General features: G+C 37.9%; 1 protein-coding gene across 1 annotated transcript in view; it reads left to right on the top strand.

The window, feature by feature from the left end:
• Positions 1 to 19,334, top strand: part of LOC111869478 (VPS9 domain-containing protein 1) — a 23,121-nt gene extending 3,787 nt beyond the window's left edge. The window contains exons 4-9 of the mRNA XM_023861047.2: positions 2,527 to 2,773; positions 6,613 to 6,777; positions 10,390 to 10,721; positions 11,654 to 11,801; positions 15,542 to 15,760; positions 16,872 to 19,334. Coding sequence (XP_023716815.1) covers positions 2,527 to 2,773; positions 6,613 to 6,777; positions 10,390 to 10,721; positions 11,654 to 11,801; positions 15,542 to 15,760; positions 16,872 to 17,055 — 1,295 coding nt within the window. The 3' untranslated portion in view covers positions 17,056 to 19,334. The remainder of the gene's footprint in view (positions 1 to 2,526; positions 2,774 to 6,612; positions 6,778 to 10,389; positions 10,722 to 11,653; positions 11,802 to 15,541; positions 15,761 to 16,871) is intronic.
• Positions 19,335 to 19,761: the final 427 nt, after the last annotated feature.

The raw sequence follows: 19,761 nt of genomic DNA, 5'->3' as shown, positions 1-19,761 counted from the left end.
AACCACTGTCAAATTCACAACTTGCCATTCCACATACTGGTAGGCCATATCATCCAAATAGTTAGATTAGAAAACATTAGTTGTATAATCATTATCTCTTAAAATATTCATCAAGTGTATAAAAAGAGTTTAAATAAAGAAATTATTTCAAAGTGTTTTTAAACTTATTTATATCATTAGAAATTACTTTAATTTTATTAGGTAGTGCATTGTAAATCCTTACGGCCATGTGAATTACCCCATTACCATATTTCACCAAATTTACCTAGCTCATATGTATGTCCATATTATGTCTAGTGTTTATATCATAGCAATCCCTATTTGTACAAATATTTCTTTGTTTTTTACTACAAACATCAGAAGAGAGTATATATACTGTGTTCTTAAAGGGAATATATTCATATTCTTAAACAGTTCTGTGCATGATTCTCTGAAACCACATCCTATTATTATTCTTATAACTCTCTTTTGTATCTTAAAAACTCTTTCAGCTTGTGTTGAGTTACCCCAAAACATTATTCCATATGTCATAACAGAATGGAAGTATGAGTAATAAACACTTTTTAATGTTTTTACAGACACCACTGGTTTTACATTTCTTATCATATAACAAGATGTATTTAATTTCTTTATTATCTCCTCTGTATGTCTATCCCAAGTTATATCATTTTGGGTAGTCAGGCCAAGAAATTTTATGAAATGATCATATTGTAAAACATTAATTATTGCTTTCAGAGCAGTATGGATTCCAAAAGGGATTATCAACCTAAGATGCAATGTTTAAATTAACCAATGTAATACTTACAGCCTGGAACAGAAAAGAGTATGTAACTGGTATATTTAGTGACATAGCCAAGGCCTTTGACTATGTTAATCATTATCTTCTATTAATGAAACTGCAGTACTATGGAGTGCAGGTTGTATTATTGCAATGGTTTAAATCTTACCTCCAATATAGGAGGTAAAGAGTGGAATTAAATTATATAAATAATAAATATTCTAACTGGGAAATTGTTGGATGTGGTGTGCCTCAGGGATTGGTTTTGGCACCCTTACTCTTTAATATATACATAAACTATTTCCCCCTTGAAATAAGTAAAATCTCAGAAGTTGTTATGTTTGCAGATGACGCAAGTATTCTTTGCACAGCTAAAGACTGCTATAATTTAAAAGTAAAATTGGATGTTGTTTTACTCACATGTTTACATGGTTTCAAAATAATCAATTAGTGTTAAATCTGGATAAAACAAAAATGATAAAATTCACCCCAACAGCAGCTACGAGCTACCCTCTATATACGTTGTTTTTTAACAAAGAGCTGAAAGAAGTAGAAACGATAAAATTTCTTGGTTTGCAGCTGGACAGTCATCTGACTTGTAAGGGACATCAATTTTTTGCTTCACAGGTTGAGCACAGTTGGTTTTGTAATGCGAAAATTATCCTATACTCGTATATTAAATATAAATAGTCTTAAAGCTGTATATTATGCATATTATCATTCATTGGTGAAATATGGAATAATATATTGGGGATATACATCAGACAGTCATAAGGTCTTTGGTATGCAAAAGAAAATAATAAGAATAATGATGGGAGTGGGCCCAACTCATACATGTAGAGATTTATTTAAAAAGCTTGACATATTGCCAATCCCATGTGTATATTTGCTCTCACTGATGACATTTGTTGTTAATAATTTGGATAAGTTTCAGACCAATAACTCTGTATATGTGATTGGTACCAGAAGGAATGACCACCTTCATATACCTTCAACACATTTATCATCCAATCAGAGAGGGTTGTATTATTCAGACGTCAAGTTATTTAACACTCTGCCGTCAAATATCACAGTTTTAAAAAGTGATAAAAAGCAATTTAGGTTTGTTTCACGAAATTATTTGAAAAGTAACACATTTTACTCTATTGAATTTGTTGAGCTTGCAAGGGGCTCAAAAGCTAAGAGTTAATAAATGGTCTGTGTGTGTGAATTATACATTGTTGAGACTTGCTAGTTGTAAGTGTAGTAATATGTATGATGTCTGTTTTTGTTATGAATTTTAATATTTTATAATGTAACTGGATGATATGGCTTGCCAGCCTGTGTGGAATGGCAAGGCGTGAATTTGACAGTGGTTTTTTCACGACCTATGTGTGTTGTCCTGACAACTTGAGCTATCTTTGAGAGGCCTGATTATATATTTTATTGGACCAAGGATGAATGATGTGTAGTCATTATGAATTTGTAGTATGTGACATGTTTTATATCCAGCCCCACGGGGAGATGATTGGATCCATGAAGTGAAAAATAAATGGAAATGAGATTTTTTTTTTTTTTTTTTTTTTTTTTTTTTTTTTTTTTTTTTTTGTTCTTCAGCTTAACCTCTCAAAATTAGAATGTGTATTACTTTCAGGAGTACATTTTGTTCAAGGGAATAAGGTACTTTTCTGTAATGGACGTTAAAAAAAGCATGACTCTCATTCAGACTTGATGTGTGAGTGTGTGTCTATGTCTCTGTGGTGTTACAGGTGAACAGAATTGTAGCACAAAGAGTGAAGAATCTCCAGTTGCACGCATGCAGCATGAAAACAAATTATTAGTGGCACGTTATTCATCCAGGCTTCAGGCTGCCTCAACAGCCATTCAGCGTCAGAATTTACAGTTAGAACTTGAGCGTCGCCTCACAGAAAATGCTGCCATTGCTAGACAGAGACAGGAAGTGTGGGAACAGCGTCGAAGTGAAGTTGCTGCTCATTGTCATAAAATTGCAGAGATGTAAGCTTTTATGTTCAGGTTACGTAATTAGTATTATCTTCATCAGATACAGTGTTCAGTCTGTTTTGACTTTTAAATTAATTCTACAGGCAGTTAAATTGCTGCAGTCTGGGTATTTTGCCTGTGATGATTTTTTGCGTTCATATTTTTTAACATCTTGAAATATCAAATTTTTAAGGCTGATTTGAGTGATTTAAGAGTTATTCAGCTTTGTACAGCCTTTGCACATGAACCGAGATAATGCAGATATAGAAACAGAGAAAATATTTCAAAATCATTTGCAAAATAACCAAGAAGGATATTTGTTGAAGATTTTCAGTGTCAGCAAAATGTTTTTGAGAGAGAATGCCACCTCAAACGTTTATTCAAGGGCTGAAAAGAAAGCACCGGACTTAAGGAATCAAATGATATCTTCTTGGTGGTAATCCTAAGGGTGACATGAAGTTGAAACCACTACTGGTTTACCAAGGGGCCACATGGTAGTGTAGTTGGTTGAGGCACTATGTCACAAATCGGAAGGTCATGGGTTTGAGTCCCAATTAGGTGGATTTTTTCAATTGACCTAATCCTTCTAGTTGCACTATGGCCCTAGCGTTGACTCAGCCTCTGACAGAAATGAGTACTAGGAATCTTCCTGGGGGGTAAAGGGCGGCCAACACATAAGGCCAACAACCTTACCACCATCTGTGAGCCGGTTATCTAGAAAATATGGGAGCCTTGACATCCCAGAACCCTATAGGCTTTCATGGACTGTTACAGGGATAGCTTTACCTTACCTTTACTGGTTTACCACTGTCAAAATAATGGAACATTTAAAGGCCTGCATAAAACTGCATTACCTGTAATTCTATAATCTGTTCAGGCATGGGTAATAGTGGCAATGTTTGTTGACCATATGACAGGTTACCTTTCTCTCTTCATTGCATCCTATTGTACCAGACATAACCATAACAGCAAACCACTTCTATTACTTGATAATGCTCCTAGCCATCCTATCAGTGTTGAAGACCATGCAGATAATATTCAAGTTGCTTTTCTGTCTCTGATCACCACTCTCATCCTGCAACTTGTGGACTTGGGAGTTACGGACACTTTCAGGGCCTATTACCTACAGCTCAAATACGTATTATCAGATCTGATTGTGAAAAGAAGCCAACCATTAAGCATCCGTGGAAGAACTACAATATAAAAGTGATTATTGATAACACTGGCACAGCCTGGTACAAAGAGACTTGAAGAACATGAGTGACATTAGGAAGGTTTTACTATCAAAATATGTGTGTGTTTTCAGGGGTTTTGATGACAGAGTTGAAGGAATTCAGTATAAAATTGTGAACGTGTAGCTTGGACAAAAATTTGAAGAGGTGAAGTAGGGTGACATTCAGGAAGTGTTGGCTTCACATTCTGAAAAAGAACTTATGAACAGAAATCTCATTCAGCTTGAAAAGTAATAGCACATGGAAAATGGTGATGATGTCGGTGGTGGTGGTGAAGCAATGAGAATACTAGATAAGATAATTTGTTCTGTAGAACTTGTCAAAAATTGTAGAAGACAGTGACTCATAAATGGAATGAATATCTGCTTTCAGGCACAGGGCGAACAATGCCATTGTCTGTTTTCTAGGAGCTATATAAGACGAGGGAAGGCTTCGTCTATAATTGAGCTTTGTCTCGTTTTTTTCATTTAAAACAATCAAATGAGACTTGACTCTTCACTGTAGCTCAGCTGAATTCTACTTCAGTGTGTTGCCTTCAGACAGACTTTAAAGACTTTAAATTTTTGGTTTATATATTGGAAATGTTTGTGTTTTCTTTGAATTTTATGTTTTTTCAGCATTCTATCAATGCAATAGTGTCATAATGTTCACGTGGTGTGTTCAAAAAGTATCGAGCCTTCTTTTTTCCCACGTAAACCATTGAAGCGTGGGAGGGTCCCTTCGGTGGAGATGTGGAGGGGACATTCATGCGCAGTCATGAATTCTTTCCAGCCCGCAGAAAGTGTCAGTTGCTGGCAGTCGGCCTATGAGTGAGGACGTGTAGTGAGCGCTCGTTGGATTCCAGTAAGGTGTAAAATGACGGAACAACATAGGCAGCGATATTGCATCAAATTTTGCCAGAAGCTTGGCAGTACCAATGTGGAGAAAATTCACAAGATTCAGCAGGCTTTCGGGGACGATGCCATGAGCAACTCATGGATAAAGGAGTGATACAACCGCTTCAAAGATGGCCACACATCAGTGGACAGCGAACCACGTTCAGGCAGACCCTCAACCAGTCGAAATGAGAATGTCATTGAGCAAGTGCGGTCTTTGGTCATGGAGGACCGTCATATCACAGTCCAAGAGCTTGCGAACGAGATAGGGGAAAGCATTGGATCGGTAATTCAATTTTGACCGAGGATTTGGGCATGAGGAGAGTGTCCGCGAAATTCGTACTGAAACTGCGCATCTGATTCAGACTTTCGTCGCCAAACACAACATCCCTGTGGTTCGTCAGGCTCTCTACTCCCCTGACATGGCTCCGTGTGACTTTTGGCTATTTCCCAAGCTGAAAATGCCGCTGAAAGGAACCTGATTTGAGTCAAGAGAAGACATCAATGCAGAATGCGATGGCCCGGCTGATCACCATTCCAAAAGATGCTTTCCAGAAGTGTTTTCAACAATGGCGAAGCAGTGGGAGAAGTGTGTGCATTATCAAGGAGACTGCTTTGAAGGGGATTAGGGTTTTGTACCTCCAAATCAATAAATGTATTTCTGCCGACCAAAGGTTTGATACTTTTTGAACACACTGTGTACATAATTTTGTTCTTAACTAGTGTATGGTAGTACAGGTATAGTGGTTAGTTACAGTGTAACTACCATAAAGTAAACAGGAATGTTAATACTTTGACACTTATATAGTATGTTAGGGTGAAAAGTTACATTAAATAATTTTGATCTCTGGAATGTATCATAATGCATGTAAATTCATGTGAACTTCATTCTCACTCTGCAGTTTATGAGCTCATTTTTTGGAACAAATTGAGCTTGTGTAGCAAGGCATGAGTGTACCTATTTTGTCGAGCTCCCTCTAATTGTATGATAGTTCATGATTAGGAAATTCAATTTTACATTACTTAATCAGCGATCTTTGCATAATGCTGCAGATATATTCCAGAGATCTCCCCATGATCTTTAGTGTGTACTTTGACCTCAACACCCTTCCTCTCTCACAGACACATTGTGAGTGCGTTCCAAATTCCTTGATCCCAGCATGTTTGAGTCACTCTTTTAATTACATTCCTCACATTCAGTGCCTACATCTTTCATCCATTTTCCTATCTGGGTTATGTTCATAAATTGCAGTCCAGTAATCATGACAAAATTAAAATTGTAGGAAGTTTAGGAATTCATGGGATGGGACTTAATTGTTTCAGGTTTCTGTATCCTAATACCGTTCATACGAGTATAACATAATTGATATGTTTTTAAACATATTATCTTCATAACTAAGCAGAATATGATGTTGAGAGAATAGCATGAGGATTGTCAAAAGTAGGAAAATCTTTTAACATGGTTGTTGAGCAGCAAAATTCCAAGAGTTACATATGATATATAATCTAAAGGGATTGAGGATGGTTTGTCACCCAGAGAAGAAGTGGCATAATGATGGAATGGGTTGAATATACAAAACCATTAAGATGAAGGTAAAAGAAAGCAGTTTCCAAGTGTTGACAACATTTGAGTATGGCAGATCTAGCAAAATTCACTTTGCTGGTTCAGCCAATTTTCCAACATAAAAACATACCAGCCACTTAATATTGAAGTGTTTGTGAATGATGGATTCTTTCTTTATTGCAGAAAATTTCAAATCAATGAAAAAATTGAGAATGGGACCATCACAGAAACAGATTTCAAAAAGCAGAGAGTGTATGCTGCTGCATTGCAGTATGAGGAAGAAAATTTGTGGCTGAAGAAATCAAAACAGGATCAACTGCTTCAACCAGAAGATGAAAAACTGCAGAGGTAAGCAATAAAATTGATTCTGTTGCGCAGTAGTTCATTTTAGTTCTGTGGTAGCATGGAATCTGACTTGTATTATCATCATCATCATCAGTAATCTGTCAAGACGACAGGTCCACAGTCTCTTTCAAAACAATTCCTCCACTTAATGCGATCTAGAGCTTTCTCCTTCAAATGACAGTATCCTCTTCTGTCCCCAAGGTCATCCAGCATCTTCTTACGTCTTCTTCCTCGTCTTCTTGTCACTTCTATCCGCCCATCTATCTTTCCTTCGATAGCTTCTTTTAGAAGGCAGTTTCTGCGTAAAACATGACCAATCCAATTAGCCTTCCGTTTTCTTATTTCATGTAGGATATTCCTCTGCTCACTGACTCTAATTAACACTTCTTCATTTCTCATTGTATTATTGTACATAATTGTACATTGTATTGTATTATATAGTACTTTAAAATACATAACTTTTCCTCCCCATCTCTCTGTATTTATCATTATGTGTGCCACATTCAAATAATGTCTGCAATGTATTTTTTTCACTGTGATAACTGTATTTACTCTGTATTCCATGCTGACCCCTGAGAAGTAGTTCTCTTACAGCTTGATGCCGTAAGTCTGGCATTTGTGTCATTCTAGAAAGCATTTGCAGGAGACCTGTATTTTGAAATCAGCAAGTGCAACCCACACTTTTCTTTTCTTAATACTGATATCATACACTCTCCTCCCATTCAGTGCCAACTTGAGTTTGGGGGGTGTTGTTGAGCCACCCGGGAAGTTTTCATTGGAGGTCATGACATTCGTTGATACTGTAGAATAAGTACTTCAGAGTATGAATCTACAAATCATTTTGTAATGTCCATCACAAGAGATACCATTACAACAGAACAGACCTCTTACTGTTCCAGTCAGAAATGAGATGTCATACAAGGAGTGAAATGCTTCTGCTTTGGCAAGTAGCATTACATGTCCATTACATGATTGTAGGACATTTACATGTACATGTCCTACAATCACATCTTGCAATGAGGCAGAAAGGGGTCCATTGCATGAGTATAAAAATATTTAACAGTCTGCCTGATAATCTAACTGATTTAGTACACGGTAGAAAACAGTCTATAAAAGAAATAAGAAATATAATACATAATCCATCATGTACTGTTGATGAAATTTTGCTCTTCTGTTGGGATCAGCAGCTAAGGAAGAGAAGGGGAGTGCATGTTGACTGATGGATGTCCCACAGTAGGCATTAATATATACATTAAGTGTAAGTGTAAGTTAAGGAAGGAGAATTATTATGTATTGCTAATTATCTTGTCGGTATAATTGTATGTGTAACATTGTATCTATTTAATTGAGGTATTCAGTTTACATTTTAACTATGGTTGAACTGATGTCTCTGTGATTTTATCTGTGATTGTCTTGTGACTGTTGTTTGACAAGTTTTATATTCAGTGCCAGTTGCACACTTATGAACACTCTGAAATGCTGATGTATGTATATGTATATGTATTAACTAGAGAGTGGTGGAGGGTATGGAACAGGCAGGACAGGTTTTATAGTGTGGCAGCTGGCATGACCACACCCATTTTCCTTTTATTTTCTGTAATGCATTATAAATTACACCAGGATTTCCCAGTGTGTGCTTATGCAAATCCAGGAATGGAGTAAAGCGCTTTTACAGTTGAAGTTCTAAAAAAGAGTGCTATTATTAAGGCTGAATAATATTGTTTTTAAAATTATTGTGTTTCTGGACAATATCCATTAGCCTATTTTTTTTATTAAAAAACGTTTTCGAGACTGGATTCTGTCTCTGTTGTCAGGTAAAAGCCCACTCAGTCAGGCCCAATCAGTAGAGCTAGTCCCTATCTCCAGAAAACAACACCAGCACAAGATAGGATATATAAACCAATCACAACATAAACCATCTACAGACAAACAATAAAAACTTCATGCACATGAGGCCTAGCACCTATGTCCATGCACTGTTTCACAGCTGTTGTTAAAATCAGAGTACTATAAGAATAGAAATGATCACAAAAGAGAGAAATTCTCTCTATGCTATCAACCTAAAAAAAAAACAAATCTCACATATAATATACACATATAGTTTTCTGACTTCTGCTTTCTTGATAACAGTGGTGACAGTTTGGCTCTGTAACAAGGAATTTCTGAACCAGATGAATAACTATTAACACTTTGCGGACTGGCAATTTAAATATTTAAATCACCCTGGGGACTGGCATTTTTAAACCTACTACCCTAACTTGTGCACTGTTCACTTTAAAAATTAATATAAATTCTACTTAATTTTATGAACTAAAATTTTTGGAGAACACTTACCAATGCTAGAAGTGCTTGAGAGTGTGACATTTCTGGAAACATTCCCCTGTGTGAAGTGGCATTACACAGAACTTGCAATGTAGACAGTCATACTCATTTTTTTGTGAACTGTGCAAACACAGCACTGCCTAGAAGGTTGCTTCCCCCTGGAATGTTCACTCTTCACAATTTTCACAGGGCATATTTCCGCATTTCACCCGAGAATCGCCCAGGGGTGTCCACATGAGGACTGCATGGGGTAGGAGTTATGGGCCCGGTCGCACTAAGTCTGTGCCAGGCCTTTGCCACATTCATCAGAAATGCTTTGTATTTCAATTTCGAATCAGGGTTTAGATTTTTGTAAACCAAAAATGAATTGAAAATGGCACAATTTATAAGCCACAAGGAAACTTTCTTTGTGCACTTTATTAATTTCCTCGGAAGAGAATAATAGGCCAAGTACTGATCGGCTCTATCAACTCCCTTCATGAACATATTATACTCAGAAATACAAATAGGCTTCTTTACTTGTCCATGTCTCCTTTGAACTTCAACCATGCTTGAATTGTAAATTGTGGAAATCATATTCACAACACGAGTGTCCCTATCTCCAAAAAACAGTTCTGCTACTTCAGACACTTGTGTTGGGTCCGATGGAATTTGTTTCACCCCTGGATTTCCAGTAAACTGTCCCAAAGTAGGCGTTTTGTCTACTTTTCCCCATGTGGCTATCCCCGCAATTTTACTGCCTGCACTTCTACCTGCACTTTTGTGGAAGCTAATTTCACTTTTATTGTCTGTGGCCACAGTTGTTTGTTGTCCCTTGTCACTGCCACTGTCTAAATCACTATAACTACACTATCAGAGAACAAGTCAGATATTTCTTGTTCTCCAAGAGATCGTTTGGTTTTCAACCGCATCTGTCCTTGACTCATTGCACCACTAACTTCCTACCTGGTACATAAGAGCTTGAAGAATCAAAGATCATTTTCCTTTGGAGGGGGAACCCAAACAGCGAGATCAAGTTACTGCCTACTAAGCAAACATTCTGGAATAATATTATGCAGTAGTCATTTCATTTGGGTGGTGCCAGTACAAGGTATAGTGTGTTTCAACATAACATGTCCTAAAATCATAATAATGTGCCACCAGTCCACCACGTTTAAAAGTGCTGGGCGTAAAAATATGCCACCGGTCTGCAAAGTGTCAACTGATGGAAGAAGACCTTGTACCATGAAGTTTGTTTACATAAATGCAATTTTTCAGTATTGTATGGTATACTGTTTCCATTTTTAATTATAGGGCCATCATTAGCCAAATTCTTCTTGATCGTTCTCATCCTTTTGGATGTCTGCTGTGTCAGATGCAGTATGCTGTCTTAGACAAAGTGAATCCAATAATTACAAAACACCAGACATTGTTATTCCAAAGGCACAGTAATAAAGAAGGCAGCAATGACGTGTGCAGTGATACAAGGCGTCAGGTATTGTCTAGCATTGATCATGGTTTATGCAATCTCACGGTGGACAGCTCTGCTGACCGTGAAGCTATGCGGAAACATGATGTCAGTGAAGCGGCAGTAGCTCAAGAGGAGAGGCAAGCATTCCATAGACACTTTCAGAACATCGCTATTGGTAGGTTCCATCAGGCAGTGTGATTATGTTTATGTGTTTGTGTGTTTCTAGTTGAAGGATAACAATTTAACAGATATTTGAGAAGTAGGTTCTGAAGATGTGAAGTGTCTCAGTAAAATGTCTACTGGCAGGCTTAGGTGATTGATCTTCAGATTCCCTAATGTGGAATTTCTACAAGAGTTGAATGTCACTTGCTCAAGACAGACACTTTTCCATGGAATTTTTTATGCTGTGTTTACCAGCTGTAAAACAAGTGGCAGAGGTAACTTCATTGCTTATTTGGATGGAATTCTTGGTGGAAGAACCAGTTAAATGTCATTTTTCTTAAAGAGGGCTGTGAGTAATTTTATGTTCAAAGAGACTGCCCCTGTGGTCTAGTGGTCAAAGTTCTTGGCTACAGATCCAGAGATCCCAGGTTCGATTCCCGGCGCTACAAGATTTTCTGAGAAGTAGTGGGTCTGGAACGGGGTCCACTCAGCCTCGTAAGGATAATTGAGGAGATTCTTGATTGGAAAAGTAGAGGCTCCAGCCTAGAAAACTGAGATTAATGGCCATGGAAATCTGTTGCGCTGACTACATGGCACCCTCCATCCATAAATGTTGACACTAACTTCGCCAACAAGCGGTGGTCGCTTGGTCAGTGTAGTTCACTTGCGGACTAAAAGCCACGGAGTTTTTTATGTTCAAAAAATTTACTGATTAAAGAAAGGATCTTTGTAGCATTTCAGATAAGATAGAAGTGTTCATGAAGTAGGAGGGAAAAATAATGCATGTCATTACACATGATTATATTTGTTAACAGCTCATTAAGTGAAAATAAAAATTCAGATGTAAAATTGTAAGTGACATGTTTGAAAAATGCGTGTACTCTGAAACTAATATACCTTTCCACTCTTGTTATTTACTAGTATATTTTTTGTTTTGTTTTTCAGACATAAAACAAGACATTAAGCTTCTTGAGACTCTGCTGATTGATTTGGTTGAACCCCTTAACACAGAGAAAGGACGAGTAATTGTTATGGAAATGTTGCATCATATGTACTTTGCTCCCCTCAAATCATACTTAATTGTCCTTTTAAGGTCAGTATTGTAATTACAGAAGTATGCTATCCACTGCACTCATAATAATTATATTTAAAGCACCTAAGAAAATTTTTATATTTTTTCGTCATTAACACACTTAACTCTCATGACCGTTTACTTGTAAGTGTGAAATATACTGTGACATGTTGCGCAAAGCCAAGCCCCCCCCCACACCAGCAGTGACGCGGCGGGTGAGTCAGCGCTCCCCTCCCACCCCTCAGCGGTAACGTAACGCTCGCGTAATAGGCGAGTAATCACCCCGCATCCTGGTAGCTATGCACGGTGACGTCACGAGCGGAGCCGAAGATAGCCGAGCCCCGTAACCGGGTAACTATGCAAGGCGAATCAACAGCGGTGACGTAACCGGACAGCGTGGCTAGCAACAAGGGTGCCTATTACGTGGCCGTATTGTCCGATCGAGGCTACATAGGGAGCAGCGAAGGCTATTCTCAGTCAGTTGTACTGTAACAGTCGCCGAGTCGAGTTGTACTGAGTCAGTCAGTGAGTCCTGGAGCTACCGCCGAGTTAGCCAGCAACTAGTCAGTTGTATTCTGGCATTTGGAGTGTACTAATTGTGATACTGCAGATAGCAGTAATCGTAAATCTGTAATTTGGGTGATTGTATGAGCGAATGTGAAATAAAATTCGCTACACCGAATACATCGAGAATTTATTTGTCGCGATATACGCCCGATACGCGACAACTGGTGTCAGAAGTGGGATCAGTGTCAAAACACGTTACAATACATAGTCTTTCTTCTGTCACCAGCATGTCAGGTCATCCAGTGTGTTATTTATATTGTCGCATGTTGGGTAGGTCATGCGACAAATAACTTCACGCCGTATTGAATATAGCGAATTTTATTTCACCTTCGTGCCTTACAATCTCAACATTACTGCCATCGGCAATATCACAAATACTAGACTGCAAATACAATTGACTGGTTGACTTCCTGGCTAACTCGTGACTAACTCGTAACTTGAGAACTGGCTGTGAATAGTCTTTGCGGCTCCTTATTTAGCCTCGTTCCGGACAACACAGAAAACAGCCACGTAATAGGCACCACTGTTGTCTGGCGCCGTGTTTACAGGTGTTACTGGTAACACTGTTTGGAGTTGTTTATGGCTGCATAGCAACCACGGCAGCCCTTGGCCACGTAACCGCTGGTGGGGTAGGGGAAGGAGTGTTGACTTGCCTGCTACCCTAGTAACGACAGCGATCTGATGGTGTTATGTCACCACTGGTGGGGGGAGGGGTGTCCTGCATAGCGCAACACATCACAATATGTTATGTCAAAATGTTTGTAATCTTATGTGTCATGGTAAGTTTTACAGCACAATGTCTTCATAGTTGTTCCCTATTGCTATCAGACATTCCTTCTAGCAGCTGCTCCACTGCTAGAAGTGATCCTACAGGCCTTCTCATGGGCCCTTCTGACATGCAGCTGTCATATCCTCTTGTTCCTCTTATGATTTGAACTTGCATCCCATCAACAGGACTTTCATTCTTGGTAAGAGGTGGTAATAAACAGGGTCTAAAGCTGGAAAGTAAACAGAGAGTGATACCATTCTTGTCAGATACTCTTACCAAAATTTGTATCAGAAGAGTTCAGTCGGCTGTTATACTCGTATTGTCACGGTAGAACAACCGCTTTTCAGAATTCCAAAAGATGGTGATGATGAACTGTTTCTTGCCTGTTTGGTGTTGTATTCATCTGTAACAAATCCATGGTGAACTATACTGTGGCTGTTGAAGAACAGCTTCACCGTAATTTTTCCTTTTAGCAGTCTGCATAACACATCTGCTTTCTCAGTTATGAGTGTGACTTCCAGTGTATGTGATGTCTGGATTGTAGACCACATGAGATTTTAGGTTCTCACAACAGTATCTATGAAGATTACTGTCCCCAGTAGTATGTGACACATGTAGCCTGATAGATGTTTACTGATATTTCATGGCATGTGCTGCCTTTGTCTTCAGAGTAGGTACAGGCACCAAGTTCCTCTGAAATGTCAGTGAAATCTACTGGACTCTGCAGCTTGACATCCAAGAAACAGTAATCTTCTGTTAGAGCCATGATGATCCTGTTGAGAATATTTGACTAATGACTGTTGACTATATAGATTCTGTATCAGTTGGCACTCATATTCTTGTAAATGAGGGATTATTTTCATGCTGTTCCTGTGAGATCTTGTGGAACTAGCTGCTTACACACGTCATGCATATTAAAGTCATTACATAGAATGCCATGGAATGTGCTGCATGACACATTGGAAATTTCAGTGATTTTGTTGCTTGTTCATTTGGGGTCCTCTGTGATGGTCTCTTCATCATGGGCAAGTGGTTGAAAAAAAGTTCATTAACCTTTGGGCTTCAGCATGTAGAAGGTTCAGCTAATTATTGCAGGCTACATATCTTTCTCTGCATAATATATATTATTTATGTTCATGTTTATTTTGTTTGCAACTGACACTTTTTCTAGGTGCTAAAACTGTTCTCTTGTTTTTATGTCGTCCCCAGCAATGTGTTGTTATTGATAGCCTTCTCAGAAGAATGTATGGGAGGCTAAAATAATCTGTTTATGTTTCTTATGATGTCTTGGATTACTTTATCTAGTTCATTTTTTGGGAGTATACTCTAAATAAACACAACTTCATGTTGTGTTCAAATTGGGTGCATACTTATATGTCTGTATCCAAACTTAGACCTCTTTTAAGCATGTACTGCTAATCTCAGCATAACAGGTTGAACATTCCTGCCATCAACTTCTTGCTCATTGAATATATACTGGGTGTCTCAGTTATTTATAGATGTAGAGGTTTTCATGCATGTCCAAATTTCTCCCAATATGAATTTCTTCTACTGCCTTCAGATAGTCATCAGTTGTCCTGTAAATGTGGCTTTTGTACAGATATTATTAATGCACTTACATTTGTCCCTTCTGCATCTCACATCATAAATCATTGTGTGTCCCTCATAACTAAGTTTAATCTTAAATTTACTTCCTGTTTTTCGTTAAATATATTGTCACGTGTTGGGTATGTCACGCGACAAATAACTTCACGCCGTATTGAATCTAGCGAATTTATTCCACTCGCTCTTACAATTACACAATTTACAGTTTCACAAGTACTGCCATCGGTAGTATCACAATTACTTCCACTGATTCCATTCACTCCGGCGAATGCTAGACTGTAACTAACTTATGCTGCACTCGGCGACTTCATCATCCACACCGTGTCACTCCTGATCACACACACTCGTCACATACTGCTCAACCAGTTTTTTATACCGTTCCCTGTTTGCCTTGTGTTACCAGTGGTGTCCCCTGTTACGTCACCATGGGGGAGGGGGCCAGAGTGTTGACTGACCTGTTACCGTAGCAGCAATAGTTGCTCAGATGCTGTTACATCACCGCTGGAGGAGGGGTCCTGTATAGTGCAAATACATGATAATATTGTCACATGTATTAGTGATCATAGACGGAGTTTGGATTGGATGATTGGATTTATTGATAGCTTATACACACCACTCAGAACTACACATAATTACAGCGCTATTGTAGATCTCATTTTTATCACCATTTCTTCCACTTATTTTTCTACTTTTTTGCTCCTTTTCTTTTCCTTAATTTATTTTTTCTATTCATTTATTTCTATATTTCATCCTCTTCTCGTGTATTTCTCCATTAGATTTTGCTGTATAGTTTCCAATTTGAGGAAATATTTATCTATAGACTTATTACACATGAAGATGAACTTGAATTTGAGGCGGTGATGATGACACAAGATAACACTGAGATGGTACCAGTTGAGGAAGATATGAAGAGGCAAGTGTGTGCCATGTTACGACATCTAACACTGTTACACAGCCCATGCCAGATGCTTGATAGCCTCGTTGCAGTGGTTAAAGTGCTGGCTTCAACATCCAATGAAAACAACCACTGCAAGTCACTGTGAGTAACAGTTTGTGATCCATGTTATCAGTTTTATATATAGGACAAGAACCCCAAGTTTATTTTAGTATGTCTCTGGGGAAGGATATTATGAGTAGTTTTCTGAGCTTGTATCCTCGTGAACTCATATCATTGGACTTCAGCCTTTCAGTAGTGTTTATCTGTTGAGAAATGTTTGGTTTCCAGGTATTTAGATAAAGTGATTATTGCTCTGCTACATATTCTTCAGGTATGTGGCATTACTGTTATCCCCTGTTGTTGGATCCCTACCACTATTTTGTAATGACATGGCTGTCTGATATGAAGGACAGATGTAACACTTCTTCATTATGCTGTTTAATTTTACTGTCATAACTATCTTGGTATTATCAATTTTTGAATCCTAAAGCTATATTTTTTACCAGAAGCAGGTGTAATGCAAATGAATTGGTTTTTGAAGAGGGAACATATGTTCCTTTCACCCATTAAGCATATTTGCTTTTGAACTAACCAGTACAATGAAATTTGCATTCATCAGCATGAACTTCTCTATAACAATTATACAGAATGCGGTTATGTTGCTAATTAAGGGCCAAAAGGTGTTACCTTAGTCTGCCAGTTAAAATTGTACTTACTTAGTGTCAGAAAATTTCACTAGAAAACAGAAAATTTGTAACATAAATTATATAATAGTCATCTGCTGTCCAACCAAATTTTTTACTTATTTTAGGTAAACATGTTTGTTGTTCTTCCTGCAAACAGTGAATAATAATAAGCTTAGTCCTTAAGAAGATGTTGGTTTAGGAGGAAAGTGTTAGACATCCATGCAGAATGTCTTATATCTAAGACTGGCCTCTTGTAGCTCAGAATTTTCTTTACATCTTCCCCATCCTTTACCTCTCACATAATCATAGACTGAGAATTGTGGGAATTCCAGTTGAATACTGTGGTTTAGAGACCACTTTAAGGTGTAGACCATCTGTTAATCGCCAGTGTCACCTTATTTATCATTTAGAGAATCTTGTCCAACAGACATTCCACCCTGACAGGCAGAAAGAGACCAAGGAAGTCTAAAGCTCATGATTGAAAGCATGAAGAATATGAAAGAAGTAACAGGATTTTTCTCATACAGGGGTGCAGATGATCTTCTTCCAAGGTTGATGACTGTCATTGTTTCATATGGACTTCCCAGCCTATTTGCTGAGGCCATGTACATGGAGAACTTCATGCCAACGGATAGAGCATTGGGAGAGGCTGGTTATTCTTTAACAGTTCTTCAGAGTGTCTTGTCCTGCTTCCTGCCACATTCAGGTTGAATTGTTTTAGATTTGTGTAATATCTGTTCTACTGATTTTACAACTTCAGACATGCTTTGTCTTAATGGTTTGTTTCCCAACATAGAGGAAAGTATTGTATCTTGGGTCGGTTTTGTGTTATGATTTACTTTGTGAACAAGAGTGCTGGTGGAAAGTTCCGAACGCTCCACACTATTGCATGTGTTTTCTGGCAACTGGAGTATACTTATAATTTAATACTTCTTAAAGTATACTGGTAGTTGAATGCTGAAATATTAATTTTGAGGGGATCTGGTCATTACGGCGAGCATTATGAGGACCAAGACAGTGAAATCCAATAGCTGTAATTTATGTGATGTACGGAGAGACAATGTAATCATGACAGTCTCGTTTTCTTTTACCATATTGATGGGTGGGATGGTATGTAAGACTCCTCTAAAATTGAGAGAGCTTGGTCTTCCTTGCAAGGCTTTTTACATGAGATAAAATGTAGATAATGAACAAAGAGATTCTCAATTAATCACCCTGTTGGGTTTTGGACCTCCGATGGAAGCTGTAGAAGCATCAATCATCCATCATGTAATCCTTGAAATTCATTCTTGGAAATATAAATGTTGAAGGAGTAGGGTTACTAATGGCATTTAGAGCAGCAGTTGTACCATTCCCCTTTAGCCTGAAGTAACATGCCCCACTTGCTTCATTCCCCTAGCACCCATGTTATTAGGAGGAATATGAACAGTAGAGTTGCCAGTCATGATTAAATTATAGATTTTATTAGCAGAGAACTTGTGCCTTGACATAGACTCCTTTGAATCCCCCATCCAAAAAAAGAGAACTTTCATGCTTTCAAGATTAAAACTTGTCACAGAAGAAGGAGTATCAGCCTTGAATTTTCTGAAAGACAAGGACTTGTGACATTTCCTCAGTCCTCTCAGCAACATACTACATCACATTCCTTGTTTCCCCAGCTCCGATATATAAATACACCATATTGTATTCTTGCACCTGGTTTGAAATACTTGACCAGTGTGTTCCTGTGTGAAACCAAAAACTTGTTAATCTAATTTATGTCTTTGTATTCAAAAACAGTAAAATTTTGCTGTTCTTGGAACTTCGTCAAATGGAAATTTAATGTATGTTTTGAAATTCCAAAATCGTGTGCTGCTGTCTTTACTGTCTCTCTCAAATTGCATCTCGCATGACTTGTTTTGTGACTTACATTTACCTTGTCTTGTTCTGCCAGCCTTGCTTTATGTCACTCTCTTAGAAACAAAATAGATTTCTTGATACCAAACTTATTGAACATACTAATTAAATTTTAAATTTAAATAATGCAAGTGCGCTGTGTTGCAGCTTGGGACATGATCCAAGGTACAGCAGACCATGATGCCACAAGATAATATGAGAGATTATAACACAAAATTAATAGTTGTTTTAGGTTAATTGACAAACTACTTATAATTAAAACAAGATGTAAATTACCATCTAAGTATATATAGTTTATTCCTTGTACTGATTACATGTTGCTAAAACCCCTACATGTTTCAGTCATACAAGACCATCTTATAAATCAGTATAATGAGCTCTGTCTATAGTTATGATAGGTTAATTGAAAAAATACTTATATGAAATGAAACTGATCTTACCTATTCTTTACACTCTCAGGAAATAATACCATCTTAAACAGTAAATAACCTCATAGTAAACAAAGGTACAAACACACACTGTTCACAGTGGAAGAGTCATAAATGATGTAAAATTTAACATTTGTGTTCATAGATAGCAGAGCAGTGACTAATGACCCAGGGTACAGAGACCATGTCTGTTCCTAATTTCACTTCTTGTTAAATAGTATTTATGCAATATCTCATATTACAGGAAACTAGGACAATGCCATACTAATACTTTGTCTCCTGATTTTTTTGGGAGACATAAGAAATAGCTGCATAAAGTGGAATGCCCATTCAGTGTTCCTCAATTTAACATTTTTCTTCATTTGATGATCAGTTTCTGTGATCTCAGGTCAATAATCTCAGTGTTAAATTTCCTCCATTTAAGATTTTTCTCAATTTTATGTTCAAATGCTCTGCTCCATGGAAAAATCCCAGTTGGGGATTTGAGCATATGTGTAGATGTGCTTGGCTTGAGAACATGTATGTATAAAATTTTACCACTTGTGAAACACACCATGCACACAATACACATACGTACTCGTACGTTCCACAGATCAAAAATTTAATTTATCATATGACTTTAGGATATGGATTAAGGCATAAAATATGTAAAAGTGCAAAACGTGGTAAAAAGGTATGAATGATTGAATGAATGTATAAGGTGTGGGCCTTCTCAGCCCTTGCGCTGTGACCTACAGTGATCTGTTGTGCTTTTGGTAAAAAGTTACAGCTATTCCTGTAACAGGCTCTGAAGGCCCATTGGGTTGTGAGATGTCAAGGTTCCCACATTTTCTAGACAGTTGGCCCACAGATGGTGGTGAGGTTGTCAGCCTTATGCACTGGCCGCCCTTTACCCCCAGGTAGAGCCCCTGCTGTAAAGAAGACGAAGTTGTCCCTGTGTTTAACTAATTTAAGCACTATGTCATGAAGGCATATGGGGAGTGTATGTGTAGATTCACATTTTATTGACCTCAGCACTAGCTGGAGGTGAGTGGTCTGCTTCACACCCCTGCCGCTTTATCCTCGAGGAAAGAGGCCCCAGTACCCGTTGGAT

The sequence above is a fragment of the Cryptotermes secundus genome, unplaced genomic scaffold (assembly GCF_002891405.2).
Source record: "Cryptotermes secundus unplaced genomic scaffold, Csec_1.0 scaffold1866, whole genome shotgun sequence".
In the NCBI taxonomy this organism is placed as follows: Eukaryota; Metazoa; Arthropoda; class Insecta; order Blattodea; family Kalotermitidae; genus Cryptotermes; species Cryptotermes secundus.
This window is presented reverse-complemented; position numbering and strand designations above follow the sequence as displayed.